Below are 22,130 nucleotides of genomic sequence, written 5' to 3'. Positions count from 1 at the left end.
TGGGTGTCAGTCCATCAACCTACAGTGCAGGTAAGTCGAGACTGGCTTGAACAAATTGTTCTTGTAGTAAATTTTATTTACAGTCAGTCTTCAAGTATGCTCACTGACTATATGAGAAAAGTTTTCTTTCCTTGTACGAAGAATTGGGCAAATTTTGGATATGTGGTTGGTTACTTCATTCACAGGTAGATGGGGCGATGACAAACCTGTTGTTTGTTGTCTGCTTCAGCCTAGTTCGAGAAAGGATACTCTAAAGGAATTCGACTTTCAATTTTTGGAAACCATCAACTTTATGTTGATGATAGACACTACCTTACACTGACGAGTGACCAACAGCCCGAAACCGGTCTGCAAGTGTGTTCATTCCAATAATTGAAAATCTATTGGCAATTGTATCGCCAATATCATATGCAGGAATAACTTCAGTGAAGAATCCTGCACTGACACCTGTCGGATATAATCCAAAACACTTATTGGTATTAGCTAGGGGAGTAGTTGTTTTCCGATAGGTGTCAGTCCATTAACCTGCAGTGTAGGGAGTTGAGACTGGCCTAAACAAATTGTTCCTTCAGATGATTTGATTCATAACCAGTCTTTAAGTATGCCCACTGACGATATGAAAAAAACTAATATAGTAGTAAAATTTAGTCATAATGATCTCCTAAGAATACTAACTTGGTTAGCGAAACAGGCTTCGAGAGACTGTTATTTTTGTTCTGTAGTTGAGAAAGTTTCTTCCCTAGATTCATTTTACGCCAGAGGTTCATTACGAACTATCAAGTAAGAAATATACATCTAAAACCTCAACAAAACGAGCAAATGGATATTCTCAGACAGTCAGGCTGTAATCGTGGCAATGATGAACTCAAAAGAGACGCCGAGACTCTTTTCTGTGAATATTGTGAACAACACAGGTAACGAAAAAGCTATGAGTATACTAGATATGAAAGAAAGAAACAAAGAATACTGGCAAATAATACCTGGAAAAACTTTCTCATATTCTGAATGTTATATAAAAGGAGCATCTGAAACAAAATGGAGAATTATTTCAACATATTAGGGATTATTTAGAAGATCAAACGCGCTTTGAGAAGAATATTGCATTTTTGGTGATTAGGTAAAGTACTTGATTTGGATTTATTCTTCGCCAGAGGTTCCAGTTATCTTTTATCAGAATGATCATGTCACTACTTACTGGACGCTGTCCATTCAGAAGATATTTGAACAAAGTAGGACTGTATAACGGGGATCTCAGCTGGAAGAAGAACAACGGAAAAACAGTCAATGTGCTTATGTGAATGTGAGGCACTAGTGACAGAAAACAATCAATGTATGACCAGGTCAGGCCAGGTCAAGAATTTGACAAAATGCTCAACAAAGGACCTGCAACAACTAGTAGATGGAACAAGATTATTGAAATGGATGACATGAAATAATGGGATGCATTAAGCCCATAGGGCTGCAGTACTTTCTGAAGACCTAAAAAAAATTGATAAGTCAGATGGCTCCCAAGTAGCAAATGAATATCATATATTACCAATAAATAAAAAAAGTGGTATCACTGGTTTGAAAATTTCATTCGAACAACTATACTTCAATGGGGAATGTTCCTCTTGACGAAAATCAAGTAGTTTTCATAAAAGAGCTCTAAAACAACGCATTTTAAACTTTCATTTCAACCTTTTTCTTAAAAAAATTATTTAAATACTTAAAAAAGAGGAATGAAATGATGCATTCAACATTTAAAGGGATTCGTTTCTATTTCACCATTTGGCAACATCGGTTATAGCTAATGAAGGACAATGAATCTGTACCTGTATGAAACAAACAAAGAAGACATATTTCAGAGGCGTGCTATTCTGTTTACTTATGTTCCGAGACATTCTGTAACATGACATTTTGTGCACCTAACCTATCTTTCTCTATATGAATAAATAACAAAACAACTGTTGTTTATGTGGCTTGTGGAGGTGGTATTGAACTATAATTCATATTTTGCCTTCATTGTTGATTTATAAAGATAATTTTTTTTTAAAGTAGAATATTTAGGTACGTATGAATTATTTCAACTTGATATAGGTGCTGTTGCCAATATGTGAATTAGAAACAAATCCCTTTAAAAATCAAAACCCAACATTTGAAACATCAATTTGAATACTTTTCGAAGTGAATTTGAAAAACTCATGAATTAAACTCAACTTTATTTTGTTCAAACTTGCATTTGCTGTAATAACCCAAATTGAGGAACATTCCCCATTACCCTTTATAGTTTACGCCCTTATTTCACTCCTTCACTATAAGTCGTCGTTTGTCCAAACCGTTTTGATCATATTCACATAGAGAAATAAAAGCCACCCAGTAAATCTACAGCAATATTCAGTCAGGAAATATATCTGCTGCAGTCCGACTGTAACATTCGGACAAGTGATTTTCTTTACACTTTTTCAATACCTCTCGTGATGGATCAACCAGGAAATCTTAGGCTGGTTCCACAAAGGTCAAAATATATTGTTTTATGGCATTGCGACCAAACTTAAACAATATATTCATTTTGTTTGTTTTGAATTGAGTTTAGAGATGAACAGTCTTGAAATGTTCGGGTAGCGCATGCACGTGAAGTGGACTCTTCTGATTTGAGGGGTGCTTTCCAGTGGCACCTCTAACCATAGGATGAACTTCTACAACAGGATGACAATCTGTGCTTCCCCAATCATTGCTTGATAAAGCGCAGATATACTCAGCAGTGGTCAAAAACGTTGTTTCAACCTGTATGAACGCACAAAATAGATTGTTTCGTTTTGATATATAATCGCATGTAAATAAAATCATAAAAATTAGGTAAGTAATTTCATTTAATGGAGAATTTGTTAAGGTTTTTATCTTTATAAGTCCATACTTCAAAACTTTTTCTCAACATATTCCATGACTTCTGATATTGCTCAGCAAAATTTTTAACACTTTCGTAAGTTAAGGAACAATTATCACAGTCTGTTTTCAACATAATATTTTTTGTTTCACAAACGATTAGGAAATTTTTGAACAGTTCCCGCTTGCAAATTCTCAGGTATGCCATCTCTGTGTTTGCTTTCTTCTTTGTGATCCCTTGTCGTCTTCCATCAACTGCCACTTCCAAGCTGAAAAATATTAGTAATCAAAATTTACAGTATGGTATATTTCCTAATTAATATAGTATTATTGAAGTCGCGGTAAAATAATCGGTGTTTTCATTTTCCTTGAGGTTATTTCCCTTTTTGAAATACTGAAAGCAAGGTTCAAAAATGATCTGCTATGATAATTCACTTAATTCGAGACTATAGTAAACACGCAGATAATTTTTTGCTGGTAAAGGCATAACTTCTGGAGAAAAAGAACAAAAAATGCATAATATTCGCTCATATCAGAGGTTTTAAATCGACATAGTATTTTAGTTTTAGTCGTGTACCACAACAGTAACTGATGTTATTATCACATCTTTAGACAATAAAAAAAACTGGTTAATGTTACTTGATTTAAGTAAAGTATTTGATACTTTGGACCATGACTCATATTGAAAGTAGCAAAAATATCCCAACAGAAAACTGAAAAATAATAAGTGAAAACAAAAACAACAGAAAAAAGTGATCAAATATAACAAAAACTGCCTGCCTATAAGGAAAATTTATCAACTGATTAAAAGGAACCACATCAAAAACAGTGTAGTTAAAATCTCATAATGAAGAGTTTCTAGAAAACGATGGAGAATCCCTTGGTTTATTAAATATCACTTTTATAGCTTTTTACATTAATTGATACAGTATATTTTTTGCCTTTTAGTGTAGGATCACCAAATTGTAATGAGATATCCAATTCCTGAGAGAATATGAGCATCATAAATTAGGATTTGTAATTTAGTATCTAATCTGAAAAATGTATTCTTGTGATTGCACTCATATCAGTGGTACAATCCATTCTTTAATTTTATTTAAATGATTTTGAAAATTTTAATATTTATCAATTAGTAGGCCTAGATATTTTTTACTTGAAAATCATGAAAACTCTTTTGCAAGTTCATTGTGAAATTGAGGTCAATTAAAAATTTCTGTGATTTTACTCTTTCATTTATTTACATTATGTAGCATTTGAAGTAAATGTCTGTTTTACTTCCTATTATCAGTTTTTGCTATATAAATGGAGAAAGTGTATCCTTTTCATTCAATATCATTGAGAGAAAGAATTGTTTTCAGATGTAACCTTTCTTTTTGCCTGTAATTATTTAAATAGGTGATTCATCTACACATCTTCTTATAGGTAGCTCATTTTATAATATTATTGTTATTCTTTTTCACGCACAGAGGGAGAAGCGGACAGCCACAAAAGAACATTTTCTAACCCAAAATTCGTTACAATTTTTCATAAACATACCTTTTTTCATTAACATCACACCAAGATATGCTGGTAGGGCTAGCCTGTTTGCCATCAGTTTTACTGAATTCAAACTCCTTAGAACATCGGAAGACATTCATTTTGTGATGAAGATATGGATAATTCAGCGAAATATTGCCAACTCTACCATACAGGGCACGCTCTAGAGATGTCTCAGAAAATGGTGTGTTGGATGTAATGATGAAACTGGAGAGATAAATAGGCCTTTCCAATAGAAGAGAAAGGAGAGCTCCTTGTATTCCAAGATGACACCATCTTGAAAGTTTATCGCTGCATGAAACAGAAAGAGTAGGATCTCCTCTACCTATTGAAAAAAATGTCATCTTGAATATTGTTTAAAGAGTAAATTGGTATTGTGTTAATATTCGAAGGAAAAAAGCTTCTGCCCTTCAGATTGTTGGTGCAGTGTCAAGAATTCTACTGTAAAAAAAATCAAAAATATTAATGAATCATTAGAAGCAGGAGGTGGAGGATACTTCTCTTAAGTCATAAAACTCAAGATATATCGAAATACGACAAACTGATTCACCTTCCTAGGTACCCGTCAAAATTGAATGTATGCTAACTGATTTGATTTGAAAAAGGATTTCAAAACCAGTGGGTGTCACTATTAAAAGTATTGGTTTCGTATGTTTAGTGTAGAAGTATGTCAGTCAGAGATACAACGATCTTTCAAGAATATATGTTTTACCTTTCACCCTCCACTTTCCATGAATTGGATGAAGAGGAAAAATATCTACTGTCGGGAGTCTACAATTATTTCATTTGTTTCAAATATTTTGCTGATCTAGATTACCAGTTAACAATCAATGAATGAATGTCCCTTACCAGTTATGTTAAGAAATGTAGAGTACTTGAACACTTTCTATCAAACATTGGAAATGATTCATAAGTTTTCTGGGTTTTTATTTAGTCAGTTGTTAGAATAGAATAGAATATCCTTTATTCGCTATAAAAAAAATACAATAGTATTATAAGGTTTTGTCAAATATCATATAACCATAAGAATATCATAAAAACACTAAATGAATAAATAAAAAATCAATCAATAATACTGAATCAGTGCTTGATAAAAAATATTGAGGTTATTGACGGGATCCAGTAAAATTCTATTTAATTTACTTTGTTAGGAGCGGGCATAACCATTCTTGAGTTTATCAAGATACATGAGGGTGACATTTTGCAAAGCTGAAGCAAATCAATTCAACTCTTCATCCACTTATTTAAGCAAATCAGGTGTAGGACAAGTCAAAAAAACACAGGGATACAATGTAAGCACAAAAAGATGAAATGAAAGATATACATTCAGTTTGAGGAATACGGTCATGGAAAATAATCAACAAGATAGTCCAACATGACATACATATTTTTATAGACGAATATCACTTTGAAAGATTGTTTTATAATATTCTTGTATGGAGGAAGGATAAAGCTAAGAACATTTTAACAGCTTGGTGAAACTAGCAGTGCCTCTGAATATTGGATATGCAGTAGATCAGCCAGAGGAGTGAGGCGATAATTCATTAACTTCGAGGATCTCGAGTAGAAACATCATGTCAGTAAAGTAAATAGAGAAATTGTTTTGTGAGGTGAACTGTGAAATATTTGTTTTCTTTGAAAATGCCTTCGAACAGTAAACTGAAAAACAAGGTTCTCAGTGGACAAATAAGAGAAATTGTGTGAAACATTTAAGATTTATGCAAGGGGAAGCAACGGCAGATGGAATAAGAATTTCTCTTGCGAAGGTAACAAGTAATAGTGATAAGTATATTGTATTTCAACTTTGAAGATTCAAGCTGAGATGAGAAAAATAAAAACTGGTGAGAAAAAACATTTTCTATTCCAAACAACAAGAGATGTTTCAAAAATTCCATAAATGTGATGGAAGATGTTGCTTTGGCAATTTCAAGCAGATGCATAAATAATTTCCATATCAAAGAGAAACGAGATTCTACGCTTAGGGAAATTTATAAAACTATCATCCGAGATATGTCAGGGTAGTAGGGAGTATTTGCAAAAAGAAATTCGTAAACTTGGATTTCGATGGAGAAAAGTGAAAAATAACAGGAAAATTTTTATTCGACTACTTGGATAGAATTCTTGAAGAAAGTGCGGACCTATAGAGAAAAATTTTGACCTTTTATTTGGGTGTTACGAATCACACGTTAAAAGGTAAGACCTCATTAGTTCTTAGCTCGCACAATTTTCGACTTTTGAGTGTTGTTCTTTGTAGGGGTGAAACTGCTGGTTAATGGAGTCAGGGATTTTGACTCCAACTCGACTGATATTAAGGTGTCAATCTGTAATTTCATTTTTGACTTAACCTTACAAGTTGTCTTCTAAGATTCATATCTTAGCTTACTCATAATAAGCTATATATTCTAAAATATTATATTTATCCAAGAATAAACTTATTATTATTAATGAACTAATGCTTTATTGACTTTATTGTTCGTAATGGAATAAGAATTGCTGTATGGTAAATGCAATAAAGGACATTAAGTTAATCAAAATAAAGCAAGAGTTTGGTAGAAACTGATAATTTAAAAAGTTTTGTAATATACATGTTTTTCTAAAACATTCGATGTTTGTTCATGTTGCCCATTGTATACAAGTTTATTACCTGGTTTTGTTCTTACAGCACCCAAAATATGATATCCGGTTCCAGGCAGTTTCATATCTCTAAGCTGACTATCTTCCAAACATTTTGCACCTGTTCTGAATAAGTCATCATCATCATCATTTCTCTTCCTTTTTTTGGAGGGCACTCCCTCTTCCATGACATCACCAATATCTTCAGTTTTCTGTTTTGGAAAAATGGCTGCATCTCCACAAGGAACTTGAGTGGTAAAAAAATGAAATTGGGCATTACAGTTCATAGCAAACTTCTTAGTATCTTCATTGAAATGTAGAAGGGAACTGTCAATTTTCATTTGATAATACATAAAGCGCAGGAATGATCGGCGACAGATTACTTCTGCATGTGAATCATTCAAAACACCTCCAGTATCTGACATTTTCGTTTTTCCTATACATTTTGATCCAGTGCCTAACGCTACGACACTCAAATCACCTTTCAATTCCATCACAATGCAAGATAATACTGTCCATTCTGCGAGGTTTGGTTTTCCAGACTTAGGCAGTGCCTTGAATTTATCTAGGCAGAGTTCTGCTATTTTCTCATAAAAATCCTTACTATTCTCCATGGCATGAGTATAAAAATATTAAAGCATCTGTTAGTGAAACTTAAACAGTAAATTAGTTTTATGTAGTTTTATGTACAATAACAATGTAGAAAATCAGGCTATGGTATCTGGATTCCAGGCATATTGCACTCGATTGAAATTGTTCAAGATACCCATATCAGAATCAGGAATACTGAAGTTGAGGTCAATGTTTTGTTCGATATATTTTTTGGATCGAGCTTTTGGAATGATGGCAATGTTCTGTTGGAGAGACCAACGTAGCAAAACCTGAAAAATTAAATGAAAATTGTCAACATGGTGGGCAACTCCAAAAGAATACAGATGTACAAAACAATATTTACAATTCATTCATGAATATTGTGGAAATAAAAAAGTTTCATACAAATTTAATTGATATCTCATTTATCTAGAGCCATAAAAAAATTGATCAACATTTTTTATGTATACCAGAATTTCTTGCAATCAACACGAACATTTCCGGTATACACCAGAATTGCAAGCAGGTTCTACTGGAAGATGAAATATATTTCTAATGTAGATAGAGAGAGAGATGCATAAACTTAATAAAATCATAATTTGAACGGTTGCAAAGTTGAAAAAAAATATTTGAAAACAATGTAAAAAGTAAAAATATAGCAGATATCAATATAAACTGAATATTATTTGGAGTTTTTTCCCAACACCAAATCGTTATTTTAACACCTCGACACGTGTTTCGTTCATCAAGTGATCATCTTCAAGAGGAAGATCAAACAGTTTTTAACACCTTGACACGTGTTTCGATCACCAAGTGATCATCTTCAAAAGGGAGATCAAACTGTTTGATCTTCACTCAAATAATGTGAATCAAGATTCCTCAGATACACCATGTATATACAGTGTGTCTACTCAAGTTCGCACTATATGGAAAACTTTTTAATTACTAATTTATATTTAGTTAGTTATTTCTTACCAAAAGTTCTGCATGATCTCGAACCTTAAATGATAATTTGATGATAATTTTTTTCAGTTGCAGAAGCAGTTTCTCAAAAAATATGAATTTGACTTAGGAGTAAATTACCTTTAATTTTGACAATACTGAAAATCGTTATTGAGAGAATTTGATGAAAATTGAAATCAACGTTGAAATATGCAATTACATCCAAAATCTTCATTTCATTTTTATCTACAATAACAACGCAAATGTATCTGCAGTGGAAAATCCTAAATTGTCTCTGTGAAAAAAGGTATCATCGCTTTCAAATGGAAAACTGGTGAAGCTATAAAATAAACATTTTTTAAAGAGAATAATTTTCATCCATATAAACCACAATATATCCATATGTTAGACAGACGGCTAGAATTTTGTTTTCTTATCGAAGGGAAGCTAGATGACAATCTTTTTTGGCTAGGAAAATAATTTTTTCTGAGGAAGCTACATTTGCGTCTAATGAAACAATGTCTTCGCAAAATTGTCAAAGTAGACCAACTACAATTCTCTCTTCCAGATTGAAACTCGCGATTATTTTAAAACTAATGTTTGGTAAGGCATTCACAAAGATAAAATAATTGTTTTCTTTTGACAGTCTATGACTTGTCAGCGATATCTAACTTTTTTTATATAATCAGTTGCATGATTCTCTTTTTGGTCTTCCAATATATGAACGGTAACAGGTATGGTACCAATAGGACAGAGCAACATATCTTAGTTCGATGGAAATAATGCAATACCTGGGAAATACTTTTGATGGAAGGTTAATTCATAGATATTCTTTTTTGCCAAATAAATAAGATGTATATTGGGTGGCCATCACATACCTGAGCAGGAGTTTTTCCCAAATTTTCTGCAATCTTTTTGACCTGGGGGTCATCTAATAAATCCCTGTTGTCTGTTCCACCCAAGGATGAGTATGCCTGAAGTAATATGTCTTCCTTTCTACAGAAATTCAGTAGCTCATCAGAATGATATTTGGGATGCCACTCAACCTGAAAAAAAGGTGGTTAAAAAGTAAGGAAGAACCAAGCTGTTTCAGATCTGTAAATTTATAATTTCTCCAAGTAGATCGATAGATCTACCTCAATATCTGCCTGATAGATCTGTCTCAACATCAATAAATGATCAATCAAAATTTTAAAAAAATGCAATCCTCAATCTTTGGTTGGTTGGTTGGTTGGCCTCAGAGTCAAGCAAAGAGTAACAAGGGATGATAAAGCTGCTTTCATTGAGAACTCACGTTCTACCAATTATGGATTTAATAGTCCAATGTCAAGAGTGTTAAGGGAAGCTAATGCATCAGAATTTGATTTTTTACTCACTCCTTGGAGGTCTTCAAAAAATCTGCAGTCAATTATGTAATTAGTCTATAGATGTATGCCTTGTATGTTTGTTGATTTTTATTGTTGGTATTGGTTATAATTATTTTATTTAGCATTTAGATTTTAGGTTGCTTTTTATTTTATATATTTGAATATTCGTACGAATTTTGTAACTGTTTTTGAATTGAAGTATATTTTTATACATGTATATTTTACAACGTTGTAACTTAGGGTGTTTCCATTTATATCAAATAAATAAATATTATCAAAAGTATCAAGTTGAAGAGAAAATAATAGTTACATCCAAGTATCTATATCTAGTAATTTAATAACCAATTATTCTTTGTAAACTATACCTTTCCCAATCCTATAATTTATATTTGGTTAATGAAGTATATGAATTATAGAAGTAGCAAAGTATCGAAGAAAATGTTGAAAGAAGGGGGGATACGTCTGACTCAGGGGGACACACTGTGATGGACGAATAGAAATATGAAAATAAGCTTGAACCAATGAGAAAACAGGTCAGGTAACAAAAACAGATGCTCCTCTTTACTATAAATGCCTTCCAAATGTCCAGTCAAAACTCTTGCTTTATTAGCAACCAACTATGTAAAAATAGCGATAAAAACAATACAATGCACTTCAGTCTCTTGAATGATCCGCCGTTCAGAAATGAAAATTCTGATGCATAGGTTTCTAGGTACACATATAGAAAATAATGGTGACGTGACGAATGACAACAGACCTGAGACATTTTGCAGTTCACCCTGGTGATTTTCTTAGATTACAAACCTCCCCTACAACAGAAAATAATACAGTAAGCATAGAACAAAGGCGAACTGTAGTAGAAAGTCACATGAAATGAACCAAAAGAACATGAGCGGGTGCAACCAACTTTCCATTGAAAAAAAGAAAACAAAATTGACAGACTTCAGAGGCTTTGAGGAACAAGACCTTGAAGCCAACCGCACTTTCTTTCATATATTTTCATTTAATTTCTATATTTTCATTTAATCACTATATTGTAATATTATAGTTGAAAAATATATTACAAGCCCTAAAAAAATGATTTATCACCCAAAGTAGAAAGTGAATATTTATATTACAATTACAAAATAAAAAAATGACCATTTCTGTAGTTTTTATACTGTATGATTCGTCAAGTCGTAGCTAGTTTTCATTCCATCTCAATTGAACCTTTGGAATCACTAGTATTTTTAATACCGTTGATGTAATTCTTGGTATTTCTTTGGGTAAGTACTTCTGGTTGACCTTGCTGATGCTGGTGGACACAAAAAATTATTATTATGGACTAAAATTTTCATAAAACATAGAAACTTATGTGATTAAGGAAAACCAACATACGACTAAGTATTTGGATAATTTGTTTAGTACTTATTGTCAAAATTACATGTAACAAATAGTCTTTTATGAAAATGTCAGGCCTTTTCTGACATGTTATATTATGATATTATTACAATTAACAAGGATGAGCTATAACAAACTAACCTGGTTTACTGACGGTTTGACACCGTGATTATTTTTCAATAATTCAGTTAAATGACGAACGTTATAGTTAGATACTCCGATGTTTCTCGTTAAGCCATTTTTCATGCCTTTGACTAACTGTTGCCAACTCTCATCACGCAATTTCGCATTTTGACTATCTGACACATTCACTCCATGAACCCCAGGCCAGTGAATCAAATATAAATCAATATATTCACAATCTAAGTTTTTTAGTGATTGTTCCAGGGCTTTATAAGCTTTTTCACCTTGATCGTGTGGTGCTGCAAAGAAATACAGTGTTAACAGGAAACCTGTATTATAATAAAACATTACCTAATTTTGTTGTGATGAAAATATCTTTTCTGGTCAGATTATACTTCGGCAGTAGTTCTTTTAGAGCTCTCCCAATATCTTCTTCATTTCTATACACAGCAGCAGTGTCTACAAGATATTATTCAATCAATGATTGTGTTAAGAACTATTAATAATATTATCAATCAATCAATCAATCAATCAATTTATTCATTGTAAATGAAACATTACGACGTCGTTATTTCCTTAGTATTAAAATTAAAATACATATACACAGAGATGCACAGATCAAAATAAAATAAATATATACAAAATTATCATGCACATGTAAACCTACAAGATATGTAGTACATGTATTATTCATTTATAAAATCTTCTATTGAATAGAAACATTTTTCTATTAGGACATTTTTCAGCCAGATGGAGAATTCATTCGAGTGTTTCTTTTTTGCATAGTCTGGAATTTTATTATATAATTTTGCGCCCCAATAATCGCATCCTTGCTGTGTTTTCTTCAATCGATGAAGAGGAACTTGCAGTAAATCTTTATTTCTGGTATCATAAGAATGATTGAGTACATTTTTTGAGAACATCTCTGGATTTGCTTGAACATATTTTAGACAACTATATATATATGCACTGGGAATGGTGAGGATTCTATGTTGACGAAAAGCCTCTTTGCAGCTATCTCTATATGCAAGTCCGCATAGAATTCTGATGGCTTTTTTTTGCTGAACAAATATTTTGTTTGAATCAGAACTTGTGCCCCACAAAAGGATTCCGTAAGTTGCTATGCTGTGAAAGTTTGAAAAATAGGTTATTTTAGCCGCTTGATGTGTTGAAATTGTTTTCATTCTCCTTATACAATATATTGCTGAATTAAGCTTCTTACTCATTTTGTTTATTTGTACCTTCCAATTTAGTTTTGAGTCCAGATGTATTCCAAGGAATTTTAGTGATTTTTCCTCTGTATTGTTTTTGCTTGAAATCATTAGCCTTTGAGTTTTTTCTTTGTTTAGCAGGAGTATATTTGCCGTAAACCAAATATCTGCTTCGGCTAGAACTTGCTCTGTCTGTTGTCTTATGTCACCTTCATCTTTGCCTTTAACTAGAAAAGTTGTATCATCTGCATATGCACTTGATGCATAAACCTTGATATTTTCGAGAAGATCGTTTGTGTAGATGATAAACAGAATTGGCCCTAAAATAGAACCTTGAGGCACTCCTTGAGTTACCGGAATTGTCTGAGATAGTGAATTTTTCCACCATGTCGATTGAAAACGATTTGACAGGTATGACTTGAGCAGTTTATACGAAATTCCTCTTACTCCATAATATGATAATTTCTCTAACAGTATTTCATGGTCAACAGTATCGAAAGCTTTACTCAAGTCACAGCTTAATATCTGTGAGTCCTCTTGATTATCAATGGCATCTATGATTTTTTGAATAATTCCTATCATAGCTGTCATTGTAGATTTTCCTTGCTGATATCCATGCTGAGAGCATGTGTATTGTGTATTGTATCACTAACACAAAATATCATTATCATATGAATAAATGCTATCATTAGTAGTGAAAAAAACAGAATGACAATGTAGATGATTTAGACAGTAGCATAGTATCTAGGAAACACCAAGCAGATCAGTCGGAAACGTTGAATATAGTGTGGTGCTGATTAAATGCCATCATGGATTATTTGATGGAAACCAAGCTTGGGCTTCAACGTCTCGGAGTAAAATCCAACATTTAAAAGTGAAATTACTGGTGTTTTACATTGTTATAATAACTGGGAAAGAAAGGGTTTAGCTTTCTACTTCTCCATCTTTATACAAAAAATTAATGTGGGAATCTTGTTATGTTGTCCAGATTAATGCTGAAGAGGAAAAAAGGCAAGTGTCTTATTCCGAAAAATCAGATGTTCGCCACTGAGGATGACAGTGTTCCATATAAGTGACATTTTATCTCGTTCATAAACTATATTGTGTAGCAAATCTGTGAATGATATCTGTTTCAAATCAATGTTTGGAATACAAACCAAACTGGAAATAGTGTTTTTAATATGATCTAGATCTAGATATTTTGCAGAAAAAGTTCCTAAAGATTTGTTTTAATAAATGTCAAACGTATTCATCGACCCTACTATATTCGGAAAGTAGAATACTGGACCTCAGACAAATCTACTTTCTACGTGTAGCGGTAGATCAATATAAAAATAAAAGTTGTTTGAGAAATATTGACCACAATTATGATACAAGGGCAAAAAAAGAAAACATGATGCGCACTGAGTACTCATCCAAAACTATTGGTCAGAGAGGATATACTCATCTGAGCACCAGAATATTTAACAATATCCCTAAGAACATCAAAGACTTAACATCAATTGTTTTATTCAAAAAAAAACAAAGCAGTACCTTCACGAAATAGAGAGGAAAAAATACATAATCTGGTAGACCCGAATTCCCTGCGGTAATATTCATTGAAAGATAGGAAAACTATACAAAAATGACATTGTCACAAAAAATGGTTCTCATACACATTGACGCGCAACTTTTAAAAAATTATTCATGTTATGATCATTTAATTATTTTGTTTATGTAGTATAGAATATCATTATTACAATAGTTTGTTTAAATATAGAAATTATTTTCAAACAATTACACTAAATTGTGTTACAAAATATAACGTACCATAACCACGCGCTGGCTTCTTAGCCTTAGTGGTTCAATTGTTTATTTCAAAATGCAATTTTTGTAGAGTATTGAATGATGTTATTTAACTTAGTACATTTGAATTTAATTAAGCAATTTGTTATTGATATAATTGTAACTTTTTTCTTTGGAAATAAACATTATTATTATTATATGAAAGTAGTTGTTTCAAAAGTATTTTTTCTTTTGTGTAATTCAATATTTATATGACAGTAGTTGTTTCAAAAGGGCTTTTTCTTCCAGTTTTGTATCTAAAAGTTACTTCTTTGCACGATCTACACATTTTGGTACAAGAGTTATTTTGAAATTTTTCACCTTTTTCCTTTCTTCGGAAGATTCTTACATTTTTTTTTTAAAAGATTAAGAAGTGGAAAGCCAAAATCTTTCTTTCTCAAAAATTAATTCCTACTAAAAATATACTCCTTTTAAGTTATGAAGATTATTATATCGTTAGGCCCTAGAAGATTATTTATATCAAAGTATTTTACTAGTTGTTCGTAAATTATGTGTTCAGAAATCTTTGAAAAACTTGGCAGTATTGCTATCTGTCGAAAAATTTTTGGTTCAGATGTAACACCTTTTATATGAATTGGCAGGATTCTACCAATTTTTAATTGCTGAGGGAAGTAGCCTTCACTTAGACAGGTATTGATAATATCTGTTAAGGGTTGAGTTATACATTCAATGGCACTTTTTATGACTAAAACATTCACACCGTTTATATCTTCCGTTTTTTTATTTTTTAACTTGGTTATGATTATTCTCACCTCATCTGTCGGAGTGAGAGGTGTCTGCCTGGACATGATGAAGTCATACCTTAACGAAAAATATCAAATTGTTGATCTAGGAAATACCAAAAAAGTTAAAAAAGATAAATATTAAGAGGAGTGCCACAAGGGTCAATATTGGGGCCACTTCTGTTTCTAATATATATCAACGCCCTACCTCACGTGATGAACTCGTCAGGCATAGAAACTATATTGTATGCATATGATGCAACCTTGGGCAAAAAAATATATAAAATAGATGATCCATACTGACATATTAGAGAAAGCTCGATCATGGTTCACACCAAATGACTTGATTCTCAATGACCAAAAAACAGAAACTCTAACTTTTAAAACAATTTGCTTAAATCGAGATAACCAAATTTTTGGGAGTACAAATAGATTCCAACCTGAAATGGATAGACCACATAAATAACATGTGTAGTAAACTTAGTAAGACAGTTTTTGCTATCAGAAGAATAAAAAAAATAGTAAATCAAAGTGAGGCACTTGCAACATATCATTCTCTATTTCCTTCAGTCCTTAGGTATGGTATAATCAATTGGAATAATGCATCAAAGGTACATCTTGATAGAATATTTGTCATTCAAAAATCTGCAGTAAGAAGCATAATCTCTGCCAATTATGATGAAAAGTGTCGACCAATATTTGTAAAACTTAAAATAATGACCCTATATTCAGTTATTGTCTATGAAAATCTGCTTCTTGTTCAACAAAACTTGTTGAATGAAGTTGCTCACAAGGATATACACCAACATGATACAAGAAATAAATCAAACCTTGTTCCTACAGCTAATAGGTTGAAAAGAACAGATAATATAGGAATTAAGCTATACAATGCCTTATCTGCCAAATTTCGTAACTTGCCATTTAGAAGATTCAAAAACTTATTGAAGAAAATATTAACCAAACATCTTTTATATGAAATTGATCAATTTTTCGAAGTTATCCAAGAAGAAAGAGACACTTTTGTGGTCACCTCCCGAACTTTTACTCAAATTTCAATATATATAATACGTTAGCTATGTGTCTATAATTTGTAAAAGCTCATGGCTTTACATTTTAGTCAAGTCTTATAAGATTGGAATTTTATCTTGTTAACTTGTATTTTTTTTTGTAAATCTAATTTATCTACAAGCATTTTTTTAAAACCTATTTTAGAAATTGTATTGACGTGTCTAAAAACTGTGTTTCTTGAGACTAATAAATATTATTATTATTATTATGATCTCAAGCTCAACAAGGAGGTCATCTAGTTCACAAGACAAAGAAAGGATTCATAAACATGATCAAAAAGATCTATGAACAGAAAGTATCCATTGACCTTGGATTCATTTCAAGTTAAGATTAAATTCGATTTTCAATATAAACATTATTCTTATATTGAATTTCGAAGAATAAATTAACCATCAACCTTGAAATTATTTCAAGATAAGGTTTGATTAGATTTCCAATATAACCATCATTCTATTATTAGATTTTGGAAATATGACAAAAAACGACATATGTTGGAGATATTCGTACATTATTGAACTCCCCAAACTTCTGCAAGAAGTAAAAAACTATTCAGATATTGAAGAATAGAAACTAATATTCGTATGACAAGTTCATATATTGAGATATAAAAAACCCAAAGAAGTTTCTGACAGAAACAAACTAGAAGAACCCATTTGAAACAACTACTTTCTCTAATGAATATTAAATTATATATTTATATCCTTCTCTTTCTCATTTTCATGCCTAAATAGTATGAAGTAGACCAGCTGTGAGAATACCTGATCAAAAAGTAGGTTGAAACGAAAGAAAGAAAATTGAAAATCAGTCTTTCGAATCTACTCATGAATGGGACGCTGAAGATTGGCTCAGAATAATTGCATGACTCCTCACAGAACACTTGAACAAAGTAGGGCTTATTATGAGAATAGGATGAAAATGCAATGAGCCCACAAGTCTGCAGTGTCTGGAGATGTGGTAGAAACGTATTAATCAGATGAATCATGAAAATTATTCATTAAAAATGCTATACAACAATCCAATCTGTGCTAAGCAGTGCTGATGAGTTGAAAACTAGTACTTTCACAACAAACCGGAGTCTCACAAAAGTACATCTATCTTGAAAGGTTTTATTCTCTAGAAAAAAATTAAAAATATATATTTCTTTTCACATATAGTCAGTGGGCATACTTGAAGACTGGCTATAAATACCCCTTCGTGGTATTAGCCAGGGGAGTAGTTGTTTTCTGATCCATTAAGCCACAGTGTAGGGAGTTGAGACTGACCTGAACTAATTGTTCTTTTAGATGATTTGATATCTTTATTTCTTCCTTTAATGTATTCTAATTAATTAAACTATAACAGAAATAGTTTCAATCCATTTTTCGAAACCAAAACTGTACATATAAGTAAGGTAGTCAGTAATAATGTCAACAGCTTTGATCTGCTTGAAAGGTAAAAAAAATGATCTTTTTTATTTATGAGTACATTTTTTGAAATGGATTCAATCTGCAGATATTTGAACTAGATTATGTTATTGTTAACAACAAACTGTACTATTAGATACAACTCTATTTGTATCAGAAATTAGAAGGTGGCAGATCCCCAATTGTACTGCTGCAATCCCAAAATCTATAAAGCGTGATCAACATTCGAAAATATGGCTTCACAAAATAGGTACTTTTAATAACTTACCGATTAATCTGTAACCAGACCCAAGGGCATAATCCAGTGTACTTTTTATCAAATCAGCACCTCGCACTTGATACGTTCCAACTGAAAATTTATAAAAGTAAGGTTATGTAGTGTAGATAAATCTACTTCTCAATCAAGTATATAAATATTCTTTAAAAAAGTCTTACATCCAATTAATGGCATTAAATCACCAGTATTTAGTTTGAATCGCATATCTTTGGCTAAAATCGTTTCCTCTTGGCAATACACTACACACAAATATGAACACGACGACAACCACAAAAAAATGTGGAACAAAATAGAGCCAAAACGCATTGACCGCATAATGGTGGTAACGATTTCAAACACTTGTTCACTTTTCACTCCTTGCCGCTTGCCACTATGTGCTTTAAAATGATTTCAAACTGGTAAGTATTGAAACAATTAACTTATAAATGAGGGAGGGAAAATAACATACTGGAGGAATTAAAGGTCAACAAGTTTATATTCTTATTACAATTGCATTTTCTCCCAGGATAAAATTATAGTTATTGTTATTTTACGTACTTCTCATGAATAGTTATAAGTATCACAATTGCGATATACTATTGTGGTCATTTAATACTATACTTGGGAAGGTCATCCTTTTATAGCAACAGATTAATAATTCCTGTGTAATTATTCATTAATCTTCGGTCGCAGTTCGATTGTAAATAATGTAAAAACTGTTTTTTTAGTTGTTGAAAATGATTACGGGAAAACTCATTTCCGTACACTTTAATGAAGTTCTAACTATTTATTTATACCTATTTGTACTGAAAATCTGTCATTATAACTAGGAGAATCATTTCCTAAATGGCAATTATAATGCTCAATTTAGTATTTGATTCGTGTTCTTTATGGAATTAGTTATTTTTGCAGAAGGCAAATAATGACAGTTCGAATAGAAATTGAAAATAGGCATCAAAATATTTCAATTGAAAACTTTTTTATGGAGACTACGCAACCACTGCAGAAACTCCAAATGAAATACCTAGTTTTCAAGAAAGATAATTCAAGACGTAGGTACTTATTTATTCGTTTCCCGAAGCGTTGGGCGTAATTTTGGAATTCTGCTATATAAAGGAAACCAGTGAGTCTAACACACTTACCGCGTGAAATCATTGTTACACTTATAATAATAATGAATCACGGTCGTATTTTCAATATGATTTTCCTCGTTTCTTATTTTCCTATTAATAAAATTAATTATTATTTTTTCGTGTCTAAAAAGGGCTTGCTGGTGAGTAGGTACCCTATACTGGAAACTCGACCCACTCAGAGGTCATGTCAGCCTCATCAACCAATGACCACTCCACACAACCGTGAAGTGAGTGACTAGTGCAACCATTTCAACGGAGTGATCTGGGTAGAGTCTGCGGAGTTCGAAGAGTAAATCTTGATACTGCATTCGTTTTTCCTTTTTTTTTTCGAACGATATTCACTCCACTCGAGGCTGGCTGTCCGACTAAGATTTCTGCCTTAGTGCGGCAAGCCGGTATGATTTTAAGATTCGAGAGTAGAGAGGACATCATTCCACCAAGGACTCCAATAATCAGAACATCCATCTCGACAGAATGGTCTGGATAGAGTCTGCGGAGTTCGAAGAGAAAATCTCGATATTTAATCCGTTTTTCCTCCTCTTTTCGGACGATATTCGTCTCGCCAGGAGCTGAAAACTCCAAGACAAATATCGTCTTGCTCTGGTGGTCGAGAAGGACTACATCAGGCTTATCAGCTTGTATGAGTCTAAGGGTGGGGATTGAATAGTTGAAATACATTCGGCACTTCTCGTTCCCCACAACGGATTCAATATCCCCCGGAGCGTAAGGCAACACAGGTGTCTCGTCAATACCGTAAAAGTGACGTAGGTGGTAATATAGCACTCTCAGGGCCGCGCTATGTCGATGGATATACGCTGAGACCGCATATGCTGGATATGCTGATAGCAAGTGTTTTATGGTCTCGAGCGTCTCGCGGCAGGCCCTTAGGAACCTCTATACCCATAACACGCGATTGTGGTAGACTGAGGTGTTGAAGACACCATCCTGGCAAGCCATGATGACTCAGTTTTCGACTTCAGCCTACTCGACCTGAGAAAAGCGAACGTCAGGCGCTTTGATAAGCCAAGGTCTCCAATGTTATTGAAGAAGACACCATGCATTGGCTTATCCTTGTGCTTCCGCAGAAGTGAGGAGATATCTGCGGCTTTTATCTGAGCATATTGCTGAACGGATTCCAACTCGGTGACAGAGTTGTGGTCACCTCGTTCAGTGTCGAAAACTAAACCGAGTTTATCAGCTGCTCGGGCAGCTGCCAAAAAGAGAAATGCTCCAATTCTTGCTCTCTCATGGTCACGAATCATGAAGAGAAGGGGATCCGAACTCCTGACAATTTTACAGGCTATATATCTAGTACCATTCTGTCACACACTTCAAACTCAAAAGTTCACGGCCTTCCAGTTGTCAGGGAAAGTAAAACCGTGGAACGGACGATTTGGGATGCAAACTCCTATAAAGATGCATCATTTTTCGGGTCTTTACGTCGAGTTGATACAGCTTCCTCCGAGCTCACTTCACTACTACAAACGAGTAGAGTAAGATTGGAACGGCAAGCATATTTGTTTCAGCAAGTTTGTTCTTCCCCGACAGTTCCGATGACCAGATCTGTGGAAGTTTGTGCTGATACTTGCCGCGGAGAGAGTTCTTCACTGCTGTTACCTCTTGTGAGTGGCGTTGTTCCATCCCGAGGTAAGCATACGTCTCTCCGGCATCCAAATGGTGTAGGATGCTTTCATCTACGAGCTGCACATCCTCTTCGTAGTTCCCGCATCGCCATATTTTGAGATGGACCTATGCACATCTGTCTATCCCGAATTTCATACCCATAGCATGCGTGTACTCTTTCACCACCCTCAAGAACTGATAAAGATCCTTCTCTCCAGAGGCATAAAGTTTAAAATCATCCATATAAAACAAATGGGTGCCTCCGGTTTCCGGAGGTGCCTCCGGTTTCCGGGGGTGCCACAGTTATACCCTCAAGTATTACTGAGCGCAACGGATAATGGCAATAGTGAGATGCAGATGAGAAGCAGACTGAGGGAATATCCCTGAAATACATCCCTTCTGAAAGTGACCCTCCAGAGTGGTATCGGTTGTTCAATGCATCTCACTAATTTGTCGGGCACTGCAAGGCATCTGAGCAAATGCTATATGAGCTCATGCGATATTGTAAATGCCTTACGTTAATCGATCCAGGCCATAGAGATGTTACGCTTATATTGTACCGAGTCCTGCGTCACACATCCATCGATGAGCAGGTTCTCTTTATATCCAGCGACTCCTCTCTTCGACTCTCTCTGCTTATATATTCGTTCGAACACTCGGTCAACTGCGGTGAGTATTCGTGTGTATAATATGCTTGTAAACAACTCATAACACGAATTCAAGCATGTTATCCGTCTGTAATTCTTAGGAACCGACAAATCTTCGCTTTTGGGAATGAGATCGGTCCGCCCTTCGACACACCAATCCGAAATCGGTTGCTCTACGTCCAGCCATGAGTTGAAAACTCTGGCCAGATGGCGGTGGGTGCTTGTTAGTTTTCTCCACCAATAAGTGTTCAGCCCATCTGGGCCTGGAGCAGCAAAGTTTTTGGGACTCACATGGGTTCTTCTAACGTTATCCGGGGTTATCGGGTTGCGCAGTTCATTGAGCTCAGGCTGTCGAATCTCTCTGTTGAAAGCTTCGAACTGCGCGAGGGCTGAAGTGTCTAAGTTATTATCATCATCATAATCGGTCGGGAGGGCGCGTCAGCATTATCAAACAATGACCACTCCCCACACCGTGGGGCACGTGATTAATGGGTCCGAGAATCATATGCCCTAAGCAAGCGCAGTGAGCCAAGAATGACAGCCTTCTACATTTGTCAGAGATGACTGAAATGATTCTTTAACGAATCAATAAACTCAACAAAAGATATATGGCGACACTGTTTCCCAAATATATCCTGGTTAGAATTTCGATATGCCATATTGAGAACATCTTTTTCTTTTCCAAATTCTACACATATGTTACACTTGTGCTTATGTAAACATTTTTTATGAAATAAACACAAATATATATCAAATCATTCTCTTTATCATGACTCCACAAGCGAAACGTCGTCAGTCTGATAGG

General features: G+C 33.7%; 2 protein-coding genes across 2 annotated transcripts; both read right to left on the bottom strand.

Moving 5' to 3' along the window:
• Nucleotides 1–2,834: 2,834 nt before the first annotated feature.
• On the bottom strand, nt 2,835–7,628 carry Adat1 (Adenosine deaminase, tRNA-specific 1). Its single transcript, XM_074178886.1, has 3 exons — nt 7,046–7,628; nt 4,402–4,726; nt 2,835–3,134 (listed from the first exon to the last, which is right to left on the bottom strand). Exons 1-3 carry the CDS (start codon nt 7,626–7,628, stop codon nt 2,849–2,851), a joined length of 1,194 nt encoding a protein of 397 aa, XP_074034987.1. The 3' UTR covers nt 2,835–2,848.
• A 30-nt stretch (nt 7,629–7,658) lies between these two features.
• LOC111511826 (glyoxal reductase) lies at nt 7,659–18,450 on the bottom strand. The gene is made up of 6 exons (XM_023167843.2): nt 18,102–18,450; nt 17,935–18,015; nt 11,769–11,876; nt 11,436–11,716; nt 9,426–9,593; nt 7,659–7,895 (listed from the first exon to the last, which is right to left on the bottom strand). The coding sequence occupies exons 1-6, from the start codon at nt 18,256–18,258 to the stop codon at nt 7,722–7,724; spliced, it is 969 nt and encodes a 322-aa protein (XP_023023611.2). The 5' UTR covers nt 18,259–18,450; the 3' UTR covers nt 7,659–7,721.
• Nucleotides 18,451–22,130: the final 3,680 nt, after the last annotated feature.

The sequence above is a fragment of the Leptinotarsa decemlineata genome, unplaced genomic scaffold (assembly GCF_025532065.1).
Source record: "Leptinotarsa decemlineata unplaced genomic scaffold, Ldec_3_MD MMD2_tig00004307_RagTag_RagTag, whole genome shotgun sequence".
NCBI lineage: Eukaryota > Metazoa > Arthropoda > Insecta > Coleoptera > Chrysomelidae > Leptinotarsa > Leptinotarsa decemlineata.
Note: the sequence above shows the minus strand (reverse complement) of the source record. Positions and strands in the feature narration are given on the sequence as shown.